Source organism: Aristolochia californica, unplaced genomic scaffold, assembly GCF_029961685.1.
Source record: "Aristolochia californica isolate CCGP_79_NKW_82.1479 unplaced genomic scaffold, dmAriCali1.0.hap1 SCAF_9, whole genome shotgun sequence".
NCBI classification, from domain to species: domain Eukaryota; kingdom Viridiplantae; phylum Streptophyta; class Magnoliopsida; order Piperales; family Aristolochiaceae; genus Aristolochia; species Aristolochia californica.
Genome location: NW_027182290.1, coordinates 37,875,747 through 37,899,884, shown reverse-complemented (window position 1 = coordinate 37,899,884; position 24,138 = coordinate 37,875,747). Strand labels below are relative to the sequence as shown.

Genomic DNA, 24,138 nt, shown 5'->3' with positions numbered 1-24,138 from the left:
AATAAAAAAATAAAAAAGTAGGATGATTGATCAAGAACCATTTCAGAGTTATTACTTTAATTTTTTATATTAAATTAACAAGAAAATCACATTATTACCTTTTTAACACTTTTTTAAAATAAAAATAATTAAAAAAAAACTTATCTATGTCTAATTAATTTGTATAATTATTTCTTACTGATATAATCATATTTTAAATAATATTTATTTTATAAAAGACAATCATTTATGTCTGCCTCAAAATTCGGAGATATCCGAGATGCTTGAAAATATTCATAATCATTATATTTTTCTCCTGTAACTGACCCTTCGATAAATCGGAACTCAATGCGAGTGTGAAAAGGATATCTGTTTTTTTAGGCAAATTACCAATCTCCTTTTTTTTTTAGGGTAATTTTCAAGTGACAATCATAGGAGATTTGATGGATCCCGATCCCATGATGATATTTGGTGATTGAGTAAAAGGGGACACTTTTGCATGTGTTGTGGGAGTGGCTGGCTAAATTGAACCATAAAGTGTGGTAACGCTAGTGTACGTAGCCACAAATTTTCATGTGTTGGGCACATTTTCTTTTCCATGAAATTTCCGTTTTTTATTAAAATGAGGACTTGTGCCTATTCACTAGTAAAATTCATTTAATTATGGCACACATATATATATAGTGGCGGACGGAAACCAATGGGATGGGCTGGAACCGAGACGTACCAAAATTTCGTGCATTAAAAACGCCAGAGAAAGAAAAAATTATAATAACAAAACTTTCCGTGAGACAACATAAGACGCAATCATGTCGCCGTAACTCCATTTCAAAAAAACAAATCAAGCAATAATATTATGACACGTGTACTTCGGACACGGAATCTAATTCCGGACTGAAATACCTAAAAACCCCCCATCAGGCACACCACGATTTGTACGAGGACAAGCGCATCCATGTTGTGCAAAAGACAAGGGTATTCCCGTCAATTAACGGCAAGGTAGTTAGCTAGTCATTTTCAGAATTTCTTTCGTTTACCGATTGGATAACGTCGGGACGCTAATACCACCGTCAAGGGTATTTTCGGCACTGCAAGATGAATGGACGAGACCCCGACAACAAAAAAGTCGAATTTTCTATCCTTCACGCTCTTCTTTTTATCCCCAAACAATGGATAATCCTTATTTAACTAGTTTACGTGGTGACTTTACCGCATTACTGTTCTCTTTTTTTAATTCATTTCTCCCTAATTTCGAGCTTCCTTGTCGGGAAAAGTCTCCCGAGCCCCAGAGATTAGAGACTGCTCAGCAGCAACAGTGGCGGATTCGTAAATACAGTGAGACACTGCTCCATCTATAATTGCCCAAGTTGTCTCCAACCTTTTTGTTCTGTGCTTCACTGATGCTTCACTGGTGGAAAATAGAAACGTGGAAAGACTGCTCCGGCGATTCTTTGCTTGATCTCGCCCCGAGGGGCGTGATTTCGTTGTATCTGATGCGAATTTGAGCATGCAAATGTAGGAGTGGAGCGGATCTGCTGTGATTTTTGTGATTCTTTACTTGAAACGGTGTTCCGTAAAAAAAAAAACCTATCGAGCTTTTGGACTTTTGCGCCCGTTCGGATGCTCTCATGGCGTAAAGGTGTGGTAGGAATCGGTATCTGATCGTTCTGCAGCGGATTTCGCTGGGGATGATAGTTGATTGATTTTATGTCAGGTTTTGTCAATGCGAGAGGATTCGACAATAAGATTGCTCGTATTTGTTCGATGAGAAAGATCACTTCATTGCGTTTATTTTCGGTTTTAGATGTTCTCGTGGCGGAGAGCAGGGAGGGATCGAATTTGAGTTTTTAATGTTTCAGGTTCGTTGTTGTGATGAGTTATTGTGCATGGGAATGCTGTATTTGCTGCAATTCATTCTTCGGAGTAGATTGGGAGGTATCCGAAAATTTCCTTGCCTATTTTGCAGCTTTGAAGCTTGGACGGCGGAGTGCTATGTAAGAGATTTGCTCCCCGGAAGTTCATTAGATCTTGCAGTGACGAACTGTCCTATTCAGGTATGTTAATACTTAGTACTGCTCTGTGTCTAGAGTGAACGCGAGGACCGCTTTTGTCGTTCTATTGCTTCTTCATTGTCTTCGAGTATACCGAACCTGGTGATGGTTTTCCTTTCCATAGTTGAACTTCCAAGGCGTACTTTTTCTATGTTCTTTCGCAATTTTCTGATGGTCTGCTGGTGTTCGATGCTGAAATATTCAAGGTTTGCACGGTTTTATCTTGTGCTGCCTGAAAAAGAAACCGTCAATAGCTCCAATAATCTCTTTTGGGCAAGAAATCGAATTATTCCTTTTAACTTTTTTCTCATCGGCCTTCGTCATCTTCTGTACTTGCGCTACCTCAGTACTCGGTCTTGTTGCCCGCAGTTTCCATTCCTTGGTAGTGACAATGGCTCTATTGTGTGAGAAGTGAGAATATTTATATTTTGCTCTGGTCATCCCTTTGATTCTTCCACTCCTGCGATTTTAATGCTCGGAGGTCATCTTTCATGAAAGAGAATATTTTTCTCCTCAGTTGAATCTGTTACTTTATTTTTTTTAAATGTTTTTAATTAGAGACAGTCCCATTCATTCCTGTTTCTCTTGGCTCTACGGCGGAAATTTTAGTTGAAAAGTCCATAATTGTCTCGTCGATGAAATTTTCTGTTTCTTCCACGTAAAGAATGTGAACCTTATTAGTTTATTTCTTTTAATTTTTCATTCTTCAGGCGAAGTTAAGACGTCAAGTTATTAACAGTGTTTAGCTCGAGGTGGAGTAAAATGAGGGCAATGGTGCTTCTGCTGGCAGTTTTGGCACTTTTAGGGCTTCTGGTTTCTGGAGATGGGGATATCTACATTGTCACTATGCACGGGGAGCCGGTTGTGAGTTACACTGGTGGAATTGAGGGGTTTGATCCAACTGCATTAGAGTTTGGAGAAAAGATTGATATCATCAGGTGCCTAAAGATTTTCCCCCCATAAAGATAAACTATAATTCTGGATTTTCGCCTTGTAGGACCATGAAATCGGGAAAAAAAATGCTGAAGGCGCACTTGCCTTTGGTGCATTAACATGTCACTACCTGCAACAATGACTTTTGGGTATACCTATGGGGCTCGGCGTGTTGCAACCATGGCAGAGCCACCTACTGAAATGGTGTCCACGTCAGTTGCTACCGGTGGTCTTTATCTAAATTGTTGGTCTTTTGAATCTTGTTGTAAAAATTGTGTCTTTTTCTAGTATAATTGTATTAATAAAACTTTATTAGAGAGGTTCCTCTAGTGCAAATGCTCTTTCGATTCTGAGCCATTCACTTTTAAGCAGTACCCGTGCCTTTGTTTGATTATAAATATCGTTGTTGTCAGTTGAAGAGAGAGAAGAGATGTTAGGTGTTTGCTTTCAGAAATACCTGTGATGGTGCTTCTAGCAGCCTCTGGACTACCATTATCTCAACTTGTTTGTTCTTTCTGTTATGGACACTGCTGCCATATTGCAATATCCAGCTTTTGATTTCTGTAGCTGTTCTTTTATTTAGAAGCATTTCATAGTTCCTTCTTGCAGTGAATCGGTGATAGCTTACTCTGCTCATCTGGAGAAGCAACACGATGACCTTCTCAAGGCTGTCTTTGCTCCTGGAACATACCATAAAGTCTATAGCTATCGCCATCTTCTCCACGGGTTTGCAGTTCACACTACTCCTGAACAGGTTAGTTACATGGGATTAACCAATCAGAGAATCTTTTCATTTGATATTTAATTGAGTACTCCTTCTGTTGATAAGTAAATTTAGTTCTCTAGTGCTTGACACATTCAAAATGTTTGTTGGTAGGCTGAAGCCCTTAGGATGGTGCCAAGGGTGAAACATGTGGAGAAAGACATGAAGATGAAGAGGTTAACTACTCACACGCCACAATTTTTGGGACTGCCAACTGGGGTATGGCCAACTGGAGGTGGCTTTGATCGGGCAGGAGAAGATATTGTGATTGGCTTTGTGGACTCAGGGATATATCCAGAGCATCCAAGTTTTGCAACCCATAATTCTGAACCATATGGTCCTGTACCTCATTACAGAGGGAAGTGTGAAACTGATCCACACACCAAGAGAGACTTCTGTAATGGGAAAATAGTGGGAGCTCAACATTTTGCCGCAGCTGCAATTGCATCTGGACAATTTAATCCTGATGTTGATTTTGCATCTCCTTTGGATGGTGATGGGCATGGAAGGTTAGATTCATTAAGTCTTTAAAACCTCAACTCTGAAAGGAATCTGCTTTTCTATCTTCAGTTGATTGCTTTGCTCTAATGCTCGTGTAAAAGCTCTGATACTAATTTAACTTACTATCATGCATATTTGTTACTTTTGGTAACTTTTACTCATTATAGTTTATTTTTCAAAGTTACAGGCTGTTGATAATCATTCTAAAAAAAGACGAGTTTCCCTCATATAGTTAATCTTAACAAAACTTTGGATAGTGAGAAGTTGCCACATTAAAATCATAATGGTTGATGATACTTCTGATTCTTCACATTTAGGAAAAAAGCGACAATTCTGTTTCTTAGTTATAACTGGTAATAGGGATGTTCTTAGCTGGAAAAAAATCTATATTACCTGTTTAAGTTGTAGTTGACTTCTCATGTATTAGTTATGAATCATTGCTTCCTCCAATCTATGATTTGATCTGTTATCTCATGTAGTTGTTTATTACTGATTACTATAAGATTTATCTTCTATTTTTTAGTAGTCACTGAATGCTCTGTCCTGATTGCTTCAGTTATGTAAGAGAGAATAGATGCTATAACCAGTAGTTATCAACACAAGGCTAGCACCAGCCTGGTCTGTCCTTTTTTTTTTTTTTTTTTTTTTTTTTTTTTGTATGTTGAAACATTTTACCCTGGTGAGACTTAAACCCAAGATCTCACACTAGAAACCCTCCCATGTGACCGTTGAGTGAAAGGCCCAAGTCACAGGGTCTATCCATATTTTCACTGCTTGGTCTTGTCATATAAAGAATGAAAGAGGATGAGAACTATATCATTTAGTTGTTTAGAAGCATAGTTATACTCATTATTGTACTTTCTTCTTCTTTTATATTATTTCTTGTCTTTTCTCTTTGATTCATGCTTTTGTTGATTTACTATCCTGAACCAGTCATACAGCAGCGATTGCAGCTGGAAATAATGGAATTCCTGTGAGAATACATGGATATGAATTTGGTAAAGCAAGTGGGATGGCTCCTCGTGCCAGGTGGTTTTTGTCAAAGACTTCAATGTGAATTTTCTTTGTTTTAGGTTAAGAAATATTTTCTCACCTCTTTTTTATTTACTGTACAGGATTGCTGTGTACAAAGCACTATACAGGCTTTTTGGAGGATTTGTAGCTGATGTAATGGCAGCCATTGAGCAGGTGAGTGTGTCTTCGTGTTAATTGTGCAAATTAACAGCTTATGAGGCCTATATTTATCTGTTTATTAGTTTCACTGTTGGTCAAGATGTGAGTGTATAAACCTGATACTGTTGTCTGTGAGCAGGCTGTTCAAGATGGTGTGGATGTTCTTAATCTCTCTGTGGGGCCAAATAGTCCGACAACAACTACCACCACCACATTTTTAAATCCTTTTGATGCCACCCTTCTTTCAGCTGTCAAAGCAGGGGTTTTTGTTGCCCAGGCTGCTGGAAATGGTGGCCCTTTCCCAAAATCTTTGGTGTCGTACAGTCCCTGGATAGCAACTGTTGCTGCTGCAATTGATGACCGTAGATATAAAAACCATGTAACACTTGGAAATAGCAAGGTTTTACCTGGAATTGGTTTGTCACGTAAGTTACTTGATGTTGTACTTTTGTCTTATCAGTTAGACTGAGTCCATGCTAATGGCCAAAGATTTCTTTCTAATGTAGCTGCTACACATGGGAACCAAACTTTCAAGTTGGTAGCAGCAAATGATGTGATGTTGGACTCTTCAGATTTGAAGTATAGTCCTTCGGATTGTCAAAGGCCTGAAGTTCTAAACAAGAATAAAGTGGAAGGAAACATTCTCCTATGTGGGTACTCTTTCAATTTCATAATGGGTGCAGCATGTGTCAAGAAGGTTTCTGACACAGCTAAAAGTCTTGGTGCTGCTGGTTTTATTCTTGCTGTGGAGAATGTTTCTCCAGGAACCAAATTTGATCCTGTCCCTGTCAGTATTCCTGGGATTCTCATCACAGAGGTTGACAAATCAATGGTAAACTAGTCTCTTCTAATTATTTTTAATGCAAATGATATAGCTGAAAAAAGAAATATGTTAAAGGAAGCTTCAGTTTAGGACAAGAAAATAGAAGAGTTAATAATTCGTATGAAGGGCATCTTAAAAAACTTGCACTGCTACGTTTTCCTTGAATTCGCTTGTTATTCTAGGTGATGTTTGAAACTCATATAATGTGGAGAAAGTGACTTCTATCCACATCATCTCTACTTTTGCTGCCGAACGAGGGAGCACTTGAGAACAGAAAGTCTACCAGAACAGAAAAGCATATGAAAATTCCTCTTTCTGGCTTGTTTGTTTCATAAATAGATGGCTATTTTGCGGCTTGCATGAGTAGTTTGCATCTAATTGACCTCCTTATGAGGACAGGTATAAGTTGATCATTAGAAATTAATTTCTTGCTTGGATGTTGTAATATATTCTAGTTGATTTATACCACTGTGGATCTTCTACTGCAGGAACTTATTGACTATTACAACAAGTCAACGACAAGAGATTGGGTTGGACGAGTCACCCACTTTGAAGCAATGGGTAGCATTGGTTATGGCCTGATGCCTGAACTCCATAAATCAGCTCCGCAGGTTGCAATATTTTCTTCTCGGGGACCTGATATAAAGAATTTCGGCTTTCAAGATGCTGACATCCTCAAACCAGATATTCTTGCCCCTGGTTCTCTCATTTGGGCTGCTTGGTCCCCTAATGGAACAGATGAAGCCAACTACTTGGGTAATACGTCCTGATAATTCTTTTGCTCTCCTGTGGTAGTGATAATTTCATGATTCTCTTCTGCTTGAGATGCCATTTTAAAACTTCGCTTTATACACTATTCATGTGCTAAAACAGCTTAGTCTGTGGTCACCTGTTCCTGACATGTAATCAGTGCTTTCCCTGAGAATAAACCTCATTCATAAACCTAAGTGGGCTTCTAATTTGCTTGCAAATCTATGTTTTTCTTTTTTGAGCAGGAGAGGGATTTGCCATGGTATCTGGAACCAGCATGGCAGCTCCACATATTGCAGGCATAGCTGCTCTCATAAAGCAGAAACACCCCCACTGGAGTCCAGCTGCCATTAAATCAGCACTGATGACGACATCCTCTACACTTGATCGGGCAGGCAGGCCCATTCAAGCTCAGCAGTATACTGGGATGGAGAAGGTGACCCTTGTAGAAGGCACACCATTTGATTATGGAAGTGGAGCTGTCAACCCTAGGGCTGCCTTGGACCCTGGACTCATCTATGATGCAGGTATCTTTAATTTTTGTTTCTAACCATGTCCAAACATGCATTCTTAATAACAGTTTGCTCACTAGAACTAAAGCTTCAGTAAAATCAAATCAACTGTGTCACTCCTTATTTGTAGAAAGCATCCTGAGTTTTTAACAAACATTTCGTGTACAAATCAAGAGACTGTTTCCTCAGCTGCATTTGACAAAAAAGTTGCATTTTCATGTCCCTCTTCAACCTTTTGCTTTTCATACTCAAATGTCTTAAAAAAAGAACATTGATTACAATTACTTGAAAAAAAAGAGGAGTAGTTTTGATTCTTTGTTGCTCCTTGTTCAACAGGTTACTCGGACTACATAAATTTTCTTTGTTCCATACCTGGCATTGATCGTCATGAAATCTCAAACTTCACATCCTCCCGATGCAATTCCAGCAGTGGACGCCCTACTGATCTTAATGCTCCTTCTATAGCAGTGTCCCATCTGGTAGGAACTCAAACTGTAACGCGTACAGTAACAAATGTTGCCGAAACAGAAACGTATGTAATCACATCAAGGATGTCACCTGCGGTTGCACTAGAAGTCAGCCCCTCAGCTATGACTTTGCGATCTGGTTCATCCCACAAAATCACTGTGACCCTTACAGTGAGGTCACTGACTGGACTGTACAGCTTTGGCGAGATTTTGATGAAAGGTAACAGAGGGCACAAGGTGAGAATCCCTGTCGTAGCTATGGGTTACAGCAGTTAAGTTAGATGCCATATATAAATATATATATATATATTGTCATGTGATGCTTTGAAGTTTTCTGTATCATCGATTATGATTGTTGTGATATATTCTTTGTAGCATGATGAATAAGAAACCATATATACATGTGTAAGAAATGACGTTAAAGGTTAATCTATATGTATGAGAGAACGGAGACTGCTGGTTTCCGCTTTGTCATTTTGCGGATGCTTAACGAGCGGTTCTTTTGCCACGAGTACGTTATCTGGAATATGGAAAAAGTAATAAATCCGGTGTTTTCAAATCAATCTCGCATAATCTCGCAAAAATTTACCTGGACCCTATGCTCCGGCGACCACAGCTAACTCCACTCGTCAACGACCGGATCCTAGGAGTCTGAACGAGTACCTGCTGCAAGGGTTTTTATCTCATTAGTGTGGGTTAAGTCAAAGTTGATAGGAAAGCCAAAAACAGATGGAGCTTAGCATTCATTCAGTTAGCTAAGTGAGAGGCAGAAGGCAGGCGTGCGCAAATAGTTCTCTTCTGTCTTCTGCAGTTTATTTGTGGAGCTGGGATGATTCCAGGAGCTATGTTGGACATGCCAAGGATTGAGAATCTCAATTGTACAAGAGGAGCCAAATTCATCCTAGAAAAAGCAGAGGTTTGAGCTGAATATTACCTACAAAAGCCCGTTTGAATTTTAAGCATACCTGAAAAATTAATCCAAACCCGACGTCTTGGCAACTTTGAGAGAAGTTTGTTAGCCTCTTTTGAGGTTTTGACACAACAGAAAGGAACTTCTGCATGCCGAAGTCAAAGCGTCAACGGAAGTCCAAGCACAATCGTGGGGCAGGGGAGCGAACAAAGCAAATCAATATTTGGGCCATAAAAAAACTACATAAAAGTTAAAAGCAACATCTTGGAGGTTTACAGGGCCAAACAAAAAACGGGTAGAATGCACAAGGACTAAAAAAGGGATTTCCCTATCTATCTATTCTATGCATCTCTGATATAGTTCCGAGGCTCATCTTCGTCTCTGGAAAACAAAGAGGGAGCCCCTAGATCCCTTCCCTAGTCTAAGCTTCTCATCAATGTAGGTGATCTCCAGCTTAACCTCACTCTCACCACCATACTGGAAGTCTAGGGCTCCCACTTTAAGCTGAGGAGGTTCAAACACCACTTGGATCCATTTATCATCCAAAACGTTCAGTTTACCTACAAAATATTTACTAGATCAGAATCCAGCAAAAACAAGAACAAATTCCAAATTTATAAACACAGCAATCACCACAGTGACATTAAAACATGTCAGAATCTGGAAACACTATTGCAAGCAAAACAAGAAATCTTTTGGGGAGTGAGGTCATACCTTTCAAGGAAACCTCCCCACCTAGTCCAAATAAAGAAAAAGACACCCTGTTTCTTACAACGTCTGGAGCCTCGACAGCCTGAACCATTTCTTTTGTTTTGAAAACCAATCGGCCAAGTGCACTCCGATAGCCACCTCCAGGTGATGTTGGGACCGAACAGTAGACCACGTCCCACTCTGAAGAACGATCAGGAAATACCAACCTGTAAGATGATGATCCAAAAGGAAAGACAACTCTCTATCTATTTGATGACTAAGATAACAAAAGAGTACAGGAAAACTGCAGTTCCAGTTTTAACAAGTATGAGTAACAGAAAAAACCTACAAGAAAATATGAAAGGCGTTCATGTTTTAGACTACAAACAGGCATACAGGAAAAAGTATGTTTTCATGGAAATTTCAGACTACAATAATCTAGTTGTGAAAAGACGTAAAATAGGAGAAGAGAAGAGAGAGATGAAGAGATAAGAGTGCATTGAATGACACTCAATGGGGGAAAAAGTTTGATCCCCTTCTCTTTTATTTCTCACTTAAGTGACTTAATACCCATTTACTTAAAATACTCCGTATGACTCAAAGTTCTGTATTTCACTAATTACACATCAAAATAATGTGTAGTATGGACCATAGACTCCTAATAATCACCCAATCTCTATGTCACTCCTACTGACACATACAGTATATATAAAATGACTAAAATACTCTATTTGATATTTAACACCCCCTCTCTCTCAAACTAGAATATATATACACATACATACATATCTAAAAGCCCCAACTTGTTACAAGATACCCTAAACTCGCGGTGACTCAAAGCTTTAGTAAATATGTCATCATGTTGGTCTATTGATCGAACATAGGGGGTAACAACGTCTTTCCTCATCATAGTATCTTGAATAAAGTGGTAATCAACCTCTATATGTTTAGTTCGCTTGTGGAACACCAAATTGTTTGTGATGAAAATAGCTGCCTAGTTATACAATACATGGTTATGGTTATGTAATAGGTAGGTTCAATTCCTAAATAACATATTTGATCTACATTAGCTTACTTACTATGTCAACCATTTTTCTGTATTTTGTATCAGCACTGGAGCGGGCCACCATATTTTGCTTTACTCTTCCAACTAATCGAGTTTTTGCTCACAAATACACAATATTTAGTAGTAAACTTTCTATCCAGCTTTGACCCTGCATAATTTGCGTATGAAGACCTCTATTTACAAATGATTGTGAGGCTAGAAAAACAATCATTTTCCAGGCGATTTTTTCAAGTACTTCAAGATTCTTTGAACAACTTCCAAATGAACTTTACATGGCCACTCCACGAACCGACTCATCACGCTTATAACAAACATATATTGAAATGTGTAACTATTGCATAAATCAACTTTCCAACCAACCTCTACATTGTTTTATCTCTAAATTCATTACTACTTTTGTCATGAAGATCTGGAAAATAATGAAGGAAAGAGAATTGAGAGAGAGAAGAGGTAAGAGAAGAAGAAACAAGGATTTTGGAGATGAGTACATAGCTCTGAATCAGGACCAAAATTCGCGCCCCATCTTCCATTATTAACTTAAGTGAAAATAGGGTAAAAGGCACAAGTACCCTCTATAGACTTACGAGCATATAACTCCTCACACACACCTCCAAATTACATAAAAATTGGACTATAGACACACCTATACATACTGAGCAAGATAGTCTCCTCACTAGAAAATAAAGATCATGTCAAATGACAAAATTACCCCTCAGAATTTTTTTTTAACTAGATCATTACTAATCTCCGTCAGTGTCTCTACCAGTTTAGCTCCTAATAAACCATACTTCTATAGCATATCTGTAACGTACTTCATTTGGGTTATAACAACTTTTACCTTGCTTTGAGCAACTTAGACCCTGAGGAAGTACTTGAGTAAACCCAGATTCTTGGTTTGAAAGTGCATAGCCAAATGCTCATTGACTTCTTCAATTCCCTTTTTGTCACTTTTTGACAAAATAATATCATCTACATACACAATTAACACTACAACTCTAGATGAACTTTTTATGACAAACAGTGAGAGTGATCATAATGACATTTAGAGAAACTAAAGGAGATTACTACTAGGCTAAACTTATCAAACTATGCCCTAAAAATCCACTTGAGTCCATAGATTGTCTTCTTTAATTTGCACACTTTCCCTATTTCCCCTTGAGCAACATACCAAAGATATTGCTCCACACACCCTTCCTCTTTTAGGTCACTATACAAAAAGGCATTCTTGATGTTCAGCTAAAACAAGTCCAAGTATAGCCCTTGGTTACCAATCTGGCTTTACACTTGTCATTAAAATCATTTGCTTCATTTTTCACAGTATATACCCAGTGACGCCCCATAATTACAACATCAGAAGGAGAATTACATAGAACCCATGTACCTCAATCATATAGAGCCTCCATCTCAACATCTATAACTTAATTTCAATGAGAGAAACGAAAACTTCCTACATTGAAGAAGGAATAGTACAAAAGGACCAGGACAATGGCAAACTCTTTCAATTGACCAGAGAGAATCAAAAGATATCAAATGGGAAAGAGGATATTTAATTGACATACAGACTCCTTTTCGAAGAGCAATGGGAAGGTCTAAATCACTTACCTCAAGAGCCGCATGCAAAGAGGATTTTGGAATAGCAGGTGGAGAAAGAGCTTTAGTTGGTGGTGTTTTGAATCGTTTCTATCATTGCTAAACTTGTAGTGACTTTGGTGCTATAGTGTTGGGCATGTGGCTAAGAGCATCTTCCACAAGATTAGGAGCAAAGATACCTGTATTAACAAGGAATGGAGTAGACAACTTGTTTGACTGAGGAAAGAACGAAACATCTTAAAAAAATGTCACATCAATATATTTAAATCTTTCTAGTAGAAGGACAATAACATTTCTATCCCTCCTGTGTACGGGAATAACCAAGAAAAACACGTTTAACAACTTGAAGAAATAATTTATCAATAGAGAAACCAGAAACATGTAAAACACAAAATAAAAAAACATGAGTGCACAAAGAAAAAAAGTTAACATTAAGTTTCAGTATTTGGAAAGAATTTTTCCTCTAAATACAGATGAAGGCAATCCTTTTTGTTAAGTTGGGTCCAAGGCCCATCCCAAAATGACTAGCCAACTTAGGAAACCTCTTTACCAACTAATAAACTCAAGATCTTTGTACTCACTAATCTATGTGGGACTATTCCTTAACACTCCCCCTCACGTGTAGACCCTCTTTTGTGGCTCTACGAGTGGATAATTTTAGGTGTAGGCCCTCTTTTGTGACTCTATAAGGGGATAGTTTTTAGGTGTAGGCCCTCTTTTGTGGCTCTACAAGTAGATAGTTTAGGTGTAGGCCTATATATGAGTACCCACTCTAATACTATGTTAAGTTGGGTCCAAGGCCCATCCCAAAATGACTAGCCAACTTAGGAAACCTCTTTACCAACTAATAAACTCAAGATCTTTGTACTCACTAATCTATGTGGGACTATTCCTTAACACTTTTTATGAGAAAACATGCAATAAGTACCACATCACCTCAATAGATTTTGGGAGATGCATATGAAGTAGCATAGTACGAGCAATTTCTAGAAGATGACGATTTTTTTTTTCAATCACTCCACTTTGTTGTGGAGAAAACACACATGAAGATTGGTGAATTATACCATGAGCCTGACAAAAGATGTCAAATTTCTGATCATAAACTCAAGCCCATTATCAATGCAAAAAATGCAAAGAGAACCATCAAAATGAGTTTTTTATTTCGTTATAAAAACTCAGAAATACATTACTTTAAATTTCTCTCATAGGAGATACATCAAAGTAGAACAATTGAAATCATCAATAAAGGAGACAAAATACTAATAAAAACAATAAGAACTGGAGATGGGTCTCCATACCTCTGAATATACTATCTCAAAAAGACTACTACTCTTTATTTAACTCAATGGAAACGAAGACAAATGATGCTTCCCAAATTGACATGAGTCACATTGAAATGATAAATTGGATGATAAATTTGGAAATAATTGAATCAACTTCATTGGACAACATTGCCCTAACAGCGGATGCCATTGGAAGGGTGATCCAACTGCATGGTGTTGGAAGATGGGCCCAAGCCCAAGCCCAAGCCCATCTTAAGCTTATTAGTTGGGAAAGAGGCTTCCTAAGGTGGCTAATCATTTTGGGATGGGCTTTGGACCCAACTTCACATGGTATCAGAGTAGGTACTCATATGTGAGCCTCCACCCATATTATCCACTTGTAGAGCCACAAAAGAGGGCCTACACGTTAAGGGGAGTGTTAAAGAATAGTCCCATATGGATTAGTGAGTAAAATATCTTAAGATTATTAGTTGGGAAAGAGGCTTCCTAAGGTGGCTAGTCAGTCATTTTGGGATGGGCCTTGGACCCAACTTCACACATGGTATACTATATGAGTCTATTGTGGTGAGCGTTCCTGTGGTGATAAAGTCCTCTCTCACGCCTTGAACCAATAATCCTTGTCTTGAGATCTTGAAACACACAATAAGTAAGATAAAACATTACTGAACAGTTCATAGATTGTGTGAGTTGACTAGCTGACAAAAGGTTAATAGGAAACTTTGGAACAAAAAATACTGATTCTAATGACAAGGAAGATGTAGGCTAGATTTTCATGACTCCATGGACTGGAGAAACAGATCCACCAGAAGGATGTAGGCTACATTTTGCCGATTCCATGGAGGATGGACTAAAATCTGTGAAAAGAGAAGACATACATGATATGTGTGATGATGCACTTGAGTGAATAACGTTCGAAGAAACAGGACTCACATATAGGCACACGTACGTAAATTGACAGGAAGTGTAGTAGGAAGTGTAGGAAAAACTATAGATGCAGAGGAGGAGGATAATGTTGTGAATTGTGTAATATGTTGGGCTAGCTACAAAGCTCCTCCATGGCACCATGTACAATACCAATTGTTTGATTGGAAGAGGTTTCGTTGTTGTCTTGAATAGTAGAGTTGGCTCAAACTGGTTTACCAAACTTGTCTCAGTACTTATTAGTTATGTCCACAAAGTACACATCTTCTTTCACCTTTGCCATCACGACCTCTCCCGATGCCAACCTCTGCCTTACCATTTCTAGCACAACTTGTACAGATTACGGTTGCCCTTGAGTGTTTAGACTAGTTGCTTCCACCCCCTTAGCTTCTTTGTTATCTTGCGATGTCATCGTTGTCTTTGCACACACTACTGTATTAAATGGTTTGGAAAGCAATAGAATGTCACTTGATGCAAATAATTGAGCTCAAACTACATCAAAATCTAGTCCCAAACCATCCAACAATTTTGCTACATGGATCAGCCCCTATTGTTTCCTAAGCTCTTTTTCATTTGTGGTGAATGGATATAAAATACTAATCTCCTGTAAAATGCTCTACAACTCACCATAGTAATCAGTTACTGTCTTTTCACCTTTCTACGTGCTAAATAATCTTGCATACAATTCATAGATTCTAGAACTCTCCTGCACATATAAAGCTTCAAGAGACATCTATATTTCCTTAGCAACTTCATAACTTGTGATCTATCTTCTCAGCTTAGGATCCATGTAATTGAGTAACCAGGTCATGACCTGACTATTCTTTGCTTCCCAAACATTTATAGTAGGAAATGGTGGATCACCTCTAATATATTTAGATTTATTTTAGCTTTGAGATTTGAATTGACTTTAACCAACTCAGATAATTTTGACCATTCAGCTTCTTCGTAGTGATAACTTTACCTTTTCAAAGTCCCAAACTCTCTTTTAGGAGTAATTATCTCACTAGAATCAGCCATAGATTATAAAAACAACGAACACAACAATGATAGACAACAAGTCACAACTTGTTGCTGCACAGGCAATGTGAGCCTTTCTTAAGAAATTAGGGTTTTCAATAAAAAACTCCAATCCGAACACAATCATTCAAAATCAATCTCAATAAGACTTATTGACACCATAAACAAGTGAAATTTTCTAAAAAATTGGCTGACACCAACCTTCTTGTAGTTGATACAGGCATCGAACACAGGAATAGGATCTTGCTCACACTCCAACTGGGAATACCCCAAGGCACAACCTTATAGGGGTATAAATTAAACATATAATTGCTCAATTGGCAGTACAAGACATCATCTCTAGAGTTATGACATAAAAAATAATTGGAAAAATCTAAACCTTGACTTCCAATTAGTAGTGAATTCTGAAATTCCCCTTTCCTAGAACATGGAGATGTTAGAAAAAGAAGAATAGAGTGCTTAAAAAGTTTTGAATCCAGATCTTATTGCTCTTATACCATGTGAAAAAATGTAAAATAGGAGAGGAGAAGATAAAGAAAGAAAAAGAGAGATAGATGAAGAGAAATAGAGCGTGTTGAATGGCACTCAATGGGGGAAAAAATTAGACACCCTTCTCTTTTATTATTCACTTAAATGACTTGATTTCCATTCAGATAAATACCCCTTATGACTCAAAGCTCTATATCTCATTTATTACACATCAGAATAACATGTAATCTGGACCATAGACTCCTACAAATCACCCAATCTGTTTCTCATTCATATAGACTCATACAAAATATACAAAATGATAAAACTACCCCTATTTGATATTTAACACTAATTTATCTAAGATTCCAGATCCAAGGAGTCATTAATGTTTCACAGATAAAACAATGCATTAAAGTATCTGGCAATATGTACACAAAATTGAAGGATTTTATTTTGTTATCTTGCATTTGTATTCAAAAAGTCATTTAGGTATTGACTGGACTTCGATTGGCTTGGCTGAACCAAAAAACAACATATGCTCAACATACAAGCAGAAGTTAGTCACAACATTTGTCTAGTCTTACATATGTACTCTGACGCTGCTTGGAATACTAGGGTAGGATATGGTGCTTCATTTTCAACAAACTTATATGCTCATTACAGATAAAATATTTTGACTTTGAATCATAACAGATAACATATCGACAATATCTTAGTATGTTTTCTTTAGAAAATAAAGGGAAAAAAAACTTCTATGGTTGCAAGAACAGAATAATTCTACGTCGAGTTCATCAGATCAGTTTTGGCTGCATCTAAAAGGAGATTTTTCATTCTCATTGCTCAAATAGGATTTAAAAAAATTAAGATCAGCATGATAGTCAAATACTGGGATAGTTTTGTACTGTTTACATTTATTCATCTCCAGGGACAAACCATTGCAAATGGTTTCAGAACCGGCAGAAGAGGAAGTTCAGGTTTCTCAACACTACAGGGTCTATTGCTGTTGAAAGTAATGACCCCACCTAAGTATCATTTCATGGCTGTTGTTGAGGTCTCCTGCTCAGGTGGCAGGGTTGATAGCTTGCACAGTGAGCAGACTTCTCATAAAAATGGAGGGGCTCACTGCAGACCAAGGAAGAATTATCCACACTACAGACAGAATTATTTTTAACTTTTATACATATAAAACATTATTTACACAGTATTTTTTTACCAAGTAAAGCTACTATTTAATCAACTGCAAAATAAATTTCACGACTAACACATGAAATGGATGCATAAGGATGTTGTGCTCAGCTTAGAATACAGTCATGAAGTTAAAAGTACCAGATATTCCTAAAGGCATACCATCAGAGAAGCTTCCTTGACCAATAGGGTGATTAAGAAAAATGCAGTAACAGCTGCAACAGAAGATGAAAATGCAACAACAATCCAAAGATGCATACCTAGGTGAAAACTAAGTTCCCACTCATGACCCAAGTAACAAGCTACACCAAGTAAGAAGTGTAAAACAATTAGCTCATAAAGACCACCATTGTATAACCATTCATCAATAGATGTTGCTTCCCAGATTGAGTAGAAATTCGATCCCATTGCTGTATAAGTAGGATAATGGTACCCGAATAATATTATGTCCATAAAGTAGATACCCAAAAATAGACTCACGAATACCATCAATATCTACTGGAGGAGCAGCAATGAATGCGATAATAAATACAGAAGTTGCGGTCAATAAAGTAGGGAGCATCAAAACGCTGAACCATCCAATATGAAGACATTTCTTGGTGTTGGTTATCTAGTAACAAAAGCGACCAAATAGGCTTGTGCTTTCGCATCTCTCTAAAATTGCAGTCATGGTAAAATCTTGGGGTTTTCAATTATTAGGCACTCTTAAGCATACATATTACCTATAAATGAGGTAATCTAATTGAGGGGTTTGTTATTCAAAAGTATAACATGACTTCTATATCTGTGTCAACAGGTATCGGCAAATATGTAGCCAACCTTTTCCAGATCCACATTTACTAAATTGAACCAAACACCTAACCATTAGGTTAACAGAAGATCAGTTATTACTGTGCCACTACTACCATTCAATTGCTAAGAAGAACAATACCAGGATCTAAACGAAGGAAAAAAAAAAAAACAGTATAACACTGTTGTTTGAGATGTATCTACACTGAAAACTATAAAAAAAATAGGTGAAAAAAAGACAACTTGAATTTTTTTTTTTATTAAATAATGAACATTTTAAAGCTTCAAAAGAGAGTTACTTGTGAAAGCAATAAAAAAAATATGTAAAAAAAGACCACTTGAAATTTTTTATTTAATTATTTTATTGAATGATGAACATTTTAAAGCTTCAAAAGAGAGTTACTTGTACAAGTAACCCGCTTCTAAGACAAGGTTTTCACCTCCAAATATAAGTGGGCATTTTACAGGTTCCTCAACACAATAATTCCGTAGCTGCTGTGCAACTTCATCTACCTCTTGATGTTGTTCTTTAGTTAGCAAAACTCCCCGATCTGTTCCAACAACCTGAATAAGAAATTATGGTTATAACATGTCCTGTTAGAGATTATGATACAATAACGCAAAAGAAATAACAAACCAAAGAATCATCACATCTAAACAAATTATTATTTGCAACCAAGCCTATTTGAGAGAAGCATCTCCATAAAAACCAGAAGTGAAACTGAGTTCAACCCCACCTCGTCAGAAACAAATAACCATCCAACATTTTATAATTGCCCTGTCACAATTTCGTTGTCATCACGAAATTCTAGGGAGGTCATTACACATGCAGGCCAATTAAAGATAATACAGCTTAGGAAACTAACACTAACTACAAGATCTGAGTATTTATATGGCTTCTTCAACGCGGATTCCAGGGTACGAGCAGAGAGCCAAGCTACATACATCGAGAAGATTTACAGGCATTTAATTTGTTTAATACCGAGTAAGCATAAAAATGAACAGCATGGTGCCTGTAAACTTGCCCACCAATGTTCAGTAAATGAGACGAAGCTTTTTCATATGTTAAACAAAGTCACAAACAGGTAAAAGTTTCCGTGTCAACAAACTGATATATATTCTCCCAAAATGCCACAGTGGATTTTCCCATATCACCACTGACCTAAGAAGACAGAGAAAATTACCGGAAAAAAAAAGAAAAAAGGACAGTCTCTCAGAGCCAGAGATGCAATTAACATCGTACACAAAACAAGATAGTGATTCATGGTTCATAGTTCGATTGAAATAAGTAGCAAGATGAAAAACGAAAACGACAAGGAGAAAATTTGGCATAATCGAGAAACAAACAGAGGAATTCACAATGCAGAAACAATCAAAACCTTGGAGAGAATCGACGCCACTAGGTCGTCCGGGCTGGTCCGCGCCTCCGGGGCCGAGATCGAGGCAGAGATTATTGAAAAGCTGCGACGAGATCGAAGAGGAAGACGTGCGAGATTCGGCAGCTTGACGCTAGAAGTAATTAAACGGGAAGGCGAGCTTGCTGAAACGCCAATTTGAGACCCTCTCGAAGAAGAGAAGAGCGTAAGCGAAGCCATGCCTGACTCTGTACACTGCTTCCACTCGCGAATTCCAACTTATCCGCCTCTTATGATTCCTGTCTGGCGGGAGGTCATATAATGCAGCCACGTAAGCAAGAAAATCTCGATTTGGTCCTACTTGGGAGGAAGCGTTTGATGCTGTAGCAGGTCTGAGGTCTCTCATCGGTCACCAACGGTCGCGACTCGCTACGCTCCAGAAGCCACATATTCTGATAATAGTAAAAGACACGAAATCGGTGAGCGTCTCAATTTGTATTTAAATCCAAACCACACAAATTGTTATATTATTATCCTCCTTTAAAAACCTGATGCGAGACGTCACCCCCATATAAAATTATTAACTTACTAATATTATAATATATATATCAGAAGGGGGCATCCCTCCCCCGGCCATAGTGAAAAAGGGGGCAGTGCTGTGTCAAAACGTCCTACGTCCTTGTCATACCGACTCAGTTCACTGGTGGAATCGGCAAATCCTATTGGGTTAACTGGGTTTCATTAGTATTTTTCTTTGGTTTATCTTCTTTACCTTTCAATTATAAATAAGAAATTTGAAGAAACATTTTGGATGGAAATGTGTTGAACAATTAAGTCGTATTAGCTATGGCAGTTAATAAAACCTGTTTTCAGAGTCTTCCAACAATAAAAATTAGATAACTGGGTAATGCTTGTTGTTGATCTTCCTGTTAAAATAACCGTAATCTTTAAATCCGAATCTAGAATTTACATTATGCCAAAAGATTAGGATTCGAGATACGGGATAAATACCTCGATCCATTCCGAATGATCGTCTTTCTAGTGCAGAATTACTACGACAAACGGATAAATGGTTTTGTGATATTCCTCAACTAAATCACCTTTATTCCACTTCAGGACCGTCGTCTCTCTGCCGGATGGGGAGAAAATAAACCGTGTTTAGATTTAGTCTCTGGGAACCACAACCATAATATTCTATTTATATTGTTTAATTAGGGTTCCCACAATTTCTTAATTAAGACAATATGGGTATCTACTCAATTGGCCCATATTCCAATTTCAGACATTTATGGACTTACCAAAATTAAATCACTTAATTTTAGCCTATAGTAAATATAATTGAATAAAATATGTTGCCCAACTTAGAATAGGAAATGTGAGTTTCTTAACAATCTCCCACTTGGGTTACATATCATTCCTGAAACAATTATATCACAAATTCTTTAGGCGTGCATCTGTATACTATAAAACCATCTTATATATTAATAATAAAACCACCACGACTATCATTACTATACAATTGTGACTAAACCACGATGACCACTATACTAATACACTCAATGACATAACTCAAATATGGATGAGTAACATGAAAATTACATGCAATGTGATCTCGGGCATGCCTACTATACTAATACACTCAATGACATAGCTCAAATATGGATGAGTAACATGAAAATTACATGCAATGTGATCTCGGGCATGCCTATTTCCAACTGTTCTTTAGTTTTTAGTGACTTTTTTCCAAAATCCTTAATGCAATGCGAACATTGCTCATAAAAAGAAACACAAGCAAGTTTAGAAATAGAATAATAAGTAATTAATTTTTATTATGTAAAAAATCGAATAACTCAATGTCTAAAGTACATATAGTACAAAAATGACTCATACTAAACCAAGGTAACTTAAAAAATAACACCCATATGAGCAGTGTGCTCATGAAAGACTTTAGGTGTTAAGCCCTTGGTTAATGGGTTTGCTAGCATAAAGTCTGTCCCTAGATGTTCTATAGAAATCGGTCTATCTTGAAATATCTCCTTAACAACTAGAAACTTGATTGATAAACTTCGACTTCGTCGAGCTCCTGTTATTGTTGGAATAAAGTACCGCAGAGTTATTGTCATAGTAAATTTTTAAAGGCCTGTCAATGCCATCTACCACTTGCAGCCCAGTGACAAAGTTTCACAACCATATTCCGTGGTTGGACGCCTCAAAACAAGCAATGAACTCTGCAACGAAGGTTGAAGAAGCTTTGAGAGTCTGCTTAATAGACTTCCATGAGATTGCTCCTTCACCCAGAATAAAGATGGAGCCTGATGTAGAGCGTCTGCTATCTTGGCATCCCGCAAAGTCAGAGTCAGAGAACCCAATGATCACTAAACTGTCTGATCTCCAATAAGAAAGCATGTAGTCTTTTGTTAACTTTAAATAACGCATTACGGGTTTGGCTGCCTTCCAATATTGCATACCCAAATTGCTCAAATATCTACCCAGAACTCCAACTATAAATGCTATGTCGGGACGAGTACAAACTTGAGCGTACATTAGACTCTCTACTATTGATGCATATGAAATTTTCTACATCTTTTTTCTTTCAAAATCATTATTAGGGCATTGTTTGAGACTAAACTTGTCTCCTTTAGTGACGGGTGTGTCTCCTGGGTTACTATCTTTCATACTGAATCTGCTCAAAACCTTATCGATATAGTTTTTTTGTGACAACCCAAAGATACCTTGAGAACGATCTCTAGGTATCTAAATACCTAATACAAAAGTGGTATCACCAAGATATTTCATCTCAAATTTCTTCGCAAATTTTTTTTTGATTTCATACAGTTAGCCTATCTCGCTACTAGTGAGCAAAATGTCATCAATATATAAAACCAGGAAGATGTATTTACTCTCACTGAACTTATGATATACACAGTCATCAACAACATTCGCCACAAAATCGTATGAGGTGATGACTTGATGAAACTTGTGATACCATTGACGGGAAACCTGTTTGAGACCGTAGATGGATTTCTTCAATTTACAAACCATAAACTTTGGATCACCAGACACAAAGTTTTCTAGTTGTACCATCTTCTATCAATCTGATGTCATCCTCATGTTCTTGGAGAAAGATGATATAATCATTTGGAATCGCATTTCTCCTCTCCCTAGTGGATCTCCTTAATGACACTTCTTGATATTGTTGAGTTTGTTCTAAAGGTGGTAGTTGAGGAAGAATCTCATTGTTGTCTTGATCTGGAACAATGTCAGGAATAAGAGCCTGATACATTGTCCTCTACTGCCTAAATTGTGTCTTGAACAATAATAGGTATGGAGACCTGATAACTATTAATAACATATTCTTCTTCAAAGACAACATTCCTTATATTTTCTTCTCCTCCAAACTCAATATTCTCAAGGAATCTCACATTTCCCATTTAAAAAAGGATCTTGTGTGGGATCATAAAACTTATAGCTCCGAGAACGTTCAATGTAATCAACGAAATAACAGTTAACTGTCCTTGAGTCCAATTTTCTTTCATGTGGCCTATAATGTCATGCCTCAATTGGACAACCCTAAATGTGCAAGTACCTAATGCTAGGCTTTTTGCCTGTCCAAAGCTCATAGGGGGTTTTGGCAACTGCTTTGCTCGGTACACTGTTAAGGATGTAAACTGCGATCTTTAAAGATTCTCCCCAAAGTGACTCTGGCAAGGAGGAATGACTGATCATACTCCTTACCATATCTTTACGAGTTCAATTTTGTCGCTCTGCAACACCATTCATGCTAGGTTTGCCCGGCATGGTGTATTGCGGAACAATTCCACACTCGTTGATGAAAGCCGTGAAGGGTCCTGGACATTGTTCTCCTGATCCATCATACCTTCCGTAGTATTCACCACCACGTTCGGATTTGATAACCTTTATTTTCTTTCCAAGTTGAAGTTTAACTTCAGTTTTGAAAGACTGCAGACGTCCAAGGATTGTGACTTGTCATGTATTAAATATAGGTAACCGAATCTAGAGTAATCGTTTATGAATGTAATGAAGTACTGTTGTCCATTCCATGAAGTTGTAAGGAATTGACCACAAATATATGTATGTACAGGTTTTCAGACTTCTGTAGCTCTTTCGACACCTAATTTTCTAATGTTTATTTGTTTCCCCTTGATGCACTCAACATAAACTTGAAAATTTGTAATATCTAGGGGTTCAAGAATTCCATCCGACACAAACCTCTGAATTCTCTGTTTAGAGATGTGTCCTAAACGTTTGTGCCATAATGTGGCAGAATTCTCACTTAATTTTTGCTTTGTATCACGTGAACTTGTTTGCAATATTTCTCTATAGGAACTAACAACATCAAACATATACAGATTATCAATTATGGGACCGGAAACAACAAAATTTGAATTTTGATAGAAACTAACTTTATTATTTCCAAAAGAACAGGAAAACCTGATTTGTCCAAAATAGAAATAGAAATTAATTTCTGCCTAAAAGACGGTGCAACAAATGTCTCAAATAAATCCAAATAAAACCTAGTGTTTAATCGTAATCTGAAAGTTCCTATAGCTTCTACCGCAACTTTATTGCCGTCACCCACAAAGATGAACTTTTCAGTATCACTTGGCAGTCGGCAGCACATGCAACCCTGCAAAGACATACTTATGTGAGTGGTATTACCAGAATCCACCCACCAAGTATCTTAGGTACAGAAGCTAAATTAACTTAAGAACAAACTAAAGTTAGATGCATACACTTCTTTACACGCCATGCGGCGTACTTGGGACACTCCTTCATGTGTCCCGATTTTTTGCAAAAGTAGCAAGTAAACTCCTCATCCTGCTTCTTTTGTTTCTTATTTTGAGAAGATCCTTCTGCAACATCCTTACCACTCTTCTTTTTCTTG

The 24,138-nt window shown here is 37.5% G+C and overlaps 2 protein-coding genes across 3 annotated transcripts; one reads left to right on the top strand and one right to left on the bottom strand.

Moving 5' to 3' along the window:
- Positions 1–1,346: 1,346 nt before the first annotated feature.
- LOC137942088 (subtilisin-like protease SBT2.5) lies at positions 1,347–8,429 on the top strand. 2 transcript variants are annotated; one of them, XM_068787771.1, is made up of 13 exons: positions 1,347–1,618; positions 1,694–1,838; positions 1,946–2,033; positions 2,741–2,968; positions 3,573–3,717; positions 3,841–4,235; positions 5,161–5,256; positions 5,343–5,415; positions 5,540–5,825; positions 5,907–6,232; positions 6,712–6,979; positions 7,219–7,500; positions 7,822–8,429. In XM_068787771.1, exons 4-13 carry the CDS (start codon positions 2,793–2,795, stop codon positions 8,226–8,228), a joined length of 2,454 nt encoding a protein of 817 aa, XP_068643872.1. In that variant the 5' UTR covers positions 1,347–1,618; positions 1,694–1,838; positions 1,946–2,033; positions 2,741–2,792; the 3' UTR covers positions 8,229–8,429. The 2 variants fall into 2 exon arrangements, with proteins under 2 accessions (XP_068643872.1, XP_068643871.1); XM_068787770.1 differs by having other exon boundaries at positions 1,347–1,838.
- A 635-nt stretch (positions 8,430–9,064) lies between these two features.
- LOC137942089 (probable plastid-lipid-associated protein 8, chloroplastic) lies at positions 9,065–19,576 on the bottom strand. Its single transcript, XM_068787772.1, has 4 exons — positions 19,257–19,576; positions 18,318–18,441; positions 9,577–9,753; positions 9,065–9,422 (listed from the first exon to the last, which is right to left on the bottom strand). Exons 1-4 carry the CDS (start codon positions 19,470–19,472, stop codon positions 9,232–9,234), a joined length of 708 nt encoding a protein of 235 aa, XP_068643873.1. The 5' UTR covers positions 19,473–19,576; the 3' UTR covers positions 9,065–9,231.
- Positions 19,577–24,138: the final 4,562 nt, after the last annotated feature.